This window comes from Ranitomeya imitator, chromosome 6 (genome assembly GCF_032444005.1).
Source record: "Ranitomeya imitator isolate aRanImi1 chromosome 6, aRanImi1.pri, whole genome shotgun sequence".
Lineage (NCBI taxonomy): Eukaryota > Metazoa > Chordata > Amphibia > Anura > Dendrobatidae > Ranitomeya > Ranitomeya imitator.
In genome coordinates this window covers 253,719,277-253,725,506 of record NC_091287.1, presented here as the reverse complement: position 1 = coordinate 253,725,506, position 6,230 = coordinate 253,719,277, and the positions used below count along the sequence as shown (strand labels likewise).

Genomic DNA, 6,230 nt, shown 5'->3' with positions numbered 1-6,230 from the left:
GCAGAGCAAAGCAAGGTCGCAGGGAGCAGAGCCAAAAGCAAGACACAGAGTGCAGAGCTGAGAGCAAAACCACAGAGTGCAGAGCAAGGTCACTGAATGCAGAGCAAAGAGCAAAGCAAGGTCACAGAGAGCAGAGCCGAAAGCAGAGAAAAGCAAGACACAGAGTGCAGAGCCGAGAAAGCAAACCAAGACAGAGATATAGACGAACACAGGAACAGGACTAGGCTAAGATAGAATCAGGAACGGGACAAGGCACAGAGACACAGACAGGCTTGTAAATACAGCCTATTCTACAGATAACCTTGATAATGGCCAACAGGGCCGAAACCTTGGTTTTTGCACAAGTGGTCCGATTTATAATAAAACAATTTTTGACCACATTTTATGTCCAGGTTAATTCTAGAACTGATATTTCCTTTTCCTGAAGGCATTATCATTTTGATAACAGCTGTCCCCTTACATTTCTTACCATAAACTGATGACTGGTTATAATTGAGGAAAATAACCGTAAAATGACTGTAAAATCGCAACTAATTTGCGATGCGGTATAATTTTACTTTACTTATATTTTTAATATATTTCATACTTTGTTATGGGAGCCAAACGTTGCATTGATCCTTGCTATAAGTAGATAACACTTTACCATCAGCGAAGATAACAGAAGCGCACAGGACAGAAAAGACACAAATATACACCTTACATTACACGCTAGAAGATTCCGTAATGAGCTAAGAGAAAGGTCAGGCTAAAATTCCTGCCAGAGTACATCTAATTACTGTATTAATGAGTCCATTTGAAAAGACAGGGGGACCGTTACTAATGGCCTGAAAGCCTAGACCGCGACCTCCTGGCTGCGGCTCATTAGTGGTCTCTATAATCAGTAGAAATCTGGAAACACGGTTGAAATGATTTTATTTTACAATAGTTCCACACTATAACTCGTAATTTTTTTTTCCCACTGTTATATTTCGTCAGTTATCCAACACAGATCACATCGAACACAAATGAGGTCTAAAGTTTGAGTCACAGCGGACCACAGCTCCACATAAAGACAAATCTTCAATGTTGTGTTGACCTGCCAGGAAAAGAGACAAAGATAAACAGCACAGCAAACATGTACCTGCAATGCACTGCTTGCCTATTAAATATTAAAGGCTTCATGTACATTTACATAAATTGAGCAGCAGTGACTAGGACTCCCACTGTTGCTTTTTGGCGCTGCTGTCAATGGAAGAAGCCGAAAAACCATGCGTCTAGGATGGACAATGAAGCAATCTCAGACTCCTCTACAGTGACCTGAAGATGTTCTGTCATCAGTCGTGAAGCACGACCGGAACGCAACATTCTGTGCCACGCACGCTTTCCTCCGCCATGTCTTCCAGTGTAAACACTTCTGAACATAAATAAATTAAGTCTTTCCGTCAATCACATTCTTAAACTGAAGCTGAAGTAGAAAAAGACAGATGGATGATGTATGATGTACAGCACTGAGGAGATGGCATGGTGATTTTTTTTTTCATATATATATTTAATTTTTCTCTTGGTGAGGTGGTTTTCTTCCGCCTGTCTTGAAGTCTATTTATCACCGGCGATATACGTCAACCATCAGACACTGGCGGAGTAACCCAACCGTATTTCTCATGGGTCTTCACCAAACTCTTAAACGTTGCTTCCGCCTCTTTACGGCTGAAGGCCTTTTTAGATTTTCCAGCTTTTCTGCAGATACGACCCTAAAAAGAATAAAAACATAGAACAGTATAAATAACCTTCAAATAATATGATTCGCGAAGCTAAATATTTATCAGGCTATTGTGACTAGGCATCTTTAGGAGTTCATTTAGTAAATTAAAACACATGAGTAATTTAAAGCATAATTTAAAAAAAAGTGTGACAATGAAATGATCTACATAATCTTAGCTTAACCAAATGCTCTTGGAATATATTAAATGAAACATGTCATTAAAGTAAGCTTTACTACACGGAATCAGTGGAAACAATTTCGGATTTTCAGTTGGTTTAAAGTATGTAACTCCTACAACCCATATCTATTCCAGCCTGTGTTTGAAGACTTCCATTGGAGGAGAACTCACCACCTCTCGTGGCAGCCTGTTCCACTCATTGATCATCCTCACTGTCAAAAAGTTTTTTGTAATATCTAATTTGTATCTTCTCCCTTAATGTGGCACAACGCAATGGAAATTAAGCTTTGATTCTATGTTCATGTAACCACCATGATCGTGCATATACGGTAGCTATGCTTCAACTGCTCGGACTGTCACCTTTTTTGTGAAAACGTCCATTAATAGAACAAAAATGTTGGCATCTGCTGATTAATCTAATGAAATAGGTGGCTTAGAACACAAAATCTCTTTCTGGTACGCGGAAACAAGTTAAAGATGAAAACTGCACCACTGCTACGTCTTTATAATAAGGATCCATTCACACATTGGCACAGATTCCTCAAAGCAATTTTGCCAGAATTCTTTGCATAAATTGGTTTGAAAGGTTTTAATATTTTGCACAATTTGTAGGTGAGCAACATATTTGCAACTTTTGGCGTTTTCACACCTTTTTCTCCCAGCTCTGCCCAAATGAGAGGAGCTTGGGGCAGGAGAGGGCCATGGTGCCACAGTATGTTTAATTAAGGAGCAGCTGAAAGCTTATGCCAGTCACTAACTGGCGTCAGATTTCCCGAGTGGCACACGGAGCCACATGATATACAGAAATCCCAACAATTCCAGCTTTATCACACAAATGATTATCTGGTGGGAACTTTGATGTATTTTACCAAAATATGCAGAAATGCACCTCCCCATCAGGACAGAATAAATTAATGGAGACATCAAAAGCTTGCCTGATTTTTTTTTATTCTTAGGAGAGTCAGGCCAGGAAAACTTCCATAGACATCAATAGAAAAATGACCAGAAAGTTAGAAATCGGTATTCCTGTAATTAGTTTAGTCCTATTATATCAACAAATCAGTTTACTATTACCTTGTGGCACATAGCCATTTCAGCTGAAATCGCCCCTCAACCTGCAGTGAATTGATCAGGTACTCTTTAAAGAGAACCAGCCACGTTGTACATGCATTACGAATTGTGGACAGCATGATATAGGGAAAAAGATGCCGAGCACAATGATGGTTTGTGGGAAAATCTTCAGTGAAACTTGTATTTTATTCATTGAAATCCCTGGAGTTTGTATGCATGAGTCCAGTGGGCGGTCCTACTCAGTGATTGACAGCTACCTCTTTATGTACAGTCATACAGGGAAGGCTGTCAATCACTGAGTAGGAACGCCCACAGGACTCATGAATACAAACACCATGGATTTCAATGAATAAAAAGCAAATTCTACAGAAACTTTTCCACACAAAAATGCATATTAATCTGATCAGCTCCTCCTGCTTTTTAACTTCCTGCGTGCCAATTGGAAACCATTTTCAACATGACAAATTCTTTTGCTTTGTAATTTGAAAGCATCATGATGTAGGGTCTTGGAGCCTGTTTCCAGTGATGTGTCACTTAACCCCTTACCGGCATCGGACGTACTATACCGTCCGATGCCGGCTCCCCTGCTTTGATGCAGGGCTCCGCGGTGAGCCCGCATCAAAGCCGGGACATGTCAGCTGTTTTGAACAGCTGACATGTGCCCGTAATAGGCGCGGGCAGAATTGCGATCTGCCCGCACCTATTAACTAGTTAAATGCCGCTGTCAAATGCAGACAGCGGCATTTAACTACCGCTTCCGGCTGGGCGGCCGGAAATGACGTCATCGCCGACCCCCGTCACATGATCGGGGGTCGGCGATGCTTGTATATTGTAACCATAGAGGTCCTTGAGACCTCTATGGTTACTGATGACCGGTGGCTGTGAGCGCCACCCTGTGGTCGGCGCTCACAGCACACCTCTATTTCTGCTATATAGCAGCGATCAGCAGATTGCTGCTATGTAGCAGAGCGGATCGCGTTGTGCCTGCTTCTAGCTTCCCATGGAGGCTATTGAAACATGGCAAAAGTAAAAAAAAAAAGTTTAAAAAAATGTGAAAAAAATAAAAAAAACATAAAAGTTTAAATCACCCCCCTTTCGCCCCAATCAAAATAAATCAATAAAAAAAATATCAAATCTACGCATATTTGGTATCGCCGCGCTCAGAATCGCCCGATCTATCAATTAAAAAAAAGTATTAACCTGATCGCTAAACAGCGTAGCGGGAAAAAAATTCGAAACGCCAGAATTACGTTTTTTTGGTCGCTGCGACATTGCATTAAAATGCAGTAACGGGCGATCAAAAGAACGTATCTGCATCGAAATGCTATCATTAAAAACATCATCTCGGCACGCAAAAAATAAGCCCTCAACCGACCCCAGATCATGAAAAATGGAGACGCTACGAGTATCGGAAAATGGCGCAATTTTTTTTTTTTTTTTTTAGCAAAGTTTGGAATTTTTTTTCACCACTTAGATAAAAAATAACCTAGTCATGTTAGGTGTCTATGAACTCGTACTGACCTGGAGCATCATAATGGCAGGTCATTTTTAACATTTAGTGAACCTAGCAAAAAAGCCAAACAAAAAACCAATGTGGGATTGCACTTTTTTTTGCAATTTCACCGCACTTGGAATTTTTTTCCCGTTTTCTAGTACACGACATGCTAAAACCAATGATGTCGATCAAAAGTACAACTCGTCCCGCAAAAAATAAGCCCTCACATGGCCAAATTGACGGAAAAATAAAAAAGTTATGGCTCTGGGAAGGAGGGGAGCGAAAAACGAACACGGAAAAATGAAAAATCCCCTGGTCATGAAGGGGTTAATAGGCGGTTTCAATAAAATCATTGCTTTATCCGCAAACAATTATCAGGACAGGACTAGGTGTCTTGTGCCTTCTAGTCAACTGCTGTGTGTAACCCCACCCACACCACTGATTAGCAGCTTTCTATCAAGAGTGCAGAGAAAGCTGCCAATCAGTGGAGTGGGCGGGGTTATCTGCCAATCAGTGGTGTGGGCGGGGTTATACAGGGCTCAGCATTCTGAGCACTTCTAGATCTGCAGCAGAGAAAACTGTGATTGTATCAAAAGGACAGCATGCAGACCAGCAAGTGACACATTGCTAGTAGCCGAGTCTCAACCCCTACACCATGCTGCTCTCAGGTTAATTAGCTAAAACCTTCTGACAGATTCCCTAATGCTTGCAGCTTAATGAGAGAAGTGCATTACACATGATATTAAGTCACGGTTCTTTAGCACATTAGTGTGATGTAACTTTAATTGATGCCTCATATTTTACTATCCTACTCCTGACTTCATTGTTTTATCGTGAGTGCTAAATAGAAAACTATCCCATTTACAAAGTGGAATGAGGCCATGGATGTAATTCCTGCTGGTTACTACTTCTCACAGGTGCCAAGCTTTTAATCTAATTTTAGTGGCAAATAAAGACAAAGAATGCTCCCAGCAGGATGACTATTTAAAGAGATTATTGCATTGAGCGATGGCAAATGTGTGGGTGGCAGTGACCCGAGCCTTTCTCCTGGTTAGGACAAACCTCTTTACATTTCCAAAAAGCAATCTGTTATTTGGTTGTTATCGGAACTAATGTTATAACATGGTTAGTAAATGTGTAGCTCATTTATATGGATGTTTCAGAAAAATGGGAATAGTTTTAAAATCTAGTTTTGTAAGGGATTGTCCTGAATTGTGTACAAAAAGGAATTTCTTCCAGCAGTCAATATTGGAGCAGTAAGTAGAGATGGCCATAATATGGTGATCACGTCGGGGCCAAACTGACGATGTGAAATATCCCAATTATGTGTATTACAGTCCTTGTCAAACGTCAATGATTTGCACTCCTGGTATTTAAAGGGGTTGTCCACTAAGAGACAGGCCCGGCTTAATCAGTAGGGGCTCATTTAAAATTAAAAACAATTGGTAGTAACCTCCTGTATTGGTGCCGTTGCAGTGATGTCGGCACACTATTCTCGGCAGGCTAAATGACACCGTTGTGTCACTCATCTGCTGTAGCCAATCACTGCTAGTGGTTGGCCATAGCTCATCAATATTCCATCAGCTGCTCAATGGCGACAGCAGCCCCATAACACAACAATGTCACATGACCTACCAACAAACAGTGAAGGAAATAATTATTTGATTCCTTGCAGATTTTGTATTATAAAGCTCTTTGGTCTTGCACATGTTGTAGAGGTTAGAGTCTGACCGATTAGTCAACTG

General features: G+C 40.9%; 1 protein-coding gene across 1 annotated transcript in view; it reads right to left on the bottom strand.

Annotated features, from left to right (window-relative positions):
• Nucleotides 1-895: 895 nt before the first annotated feature.
• UBE2QL1 (ubiquitin conjugating enzyme E2 QL1) overlaps nucleotides 896-6,230 on the bottom strand; it is a 77,269-nt gene continuing 71,934 nt past the window's right edge. The window contains exon 2 of the mRNA XM_069730581.1: nucleotides 896-1,730. Within this exon, the coding sequence (XP_069586682.1) occupies nucleotides 1,599-1,730 (132 nt within the window). The 3' untranslated portion in view covers nucleotides 896-1,598. The remainder of the gene's footprint in view (nucleotides 1,731-6,230) is intronic.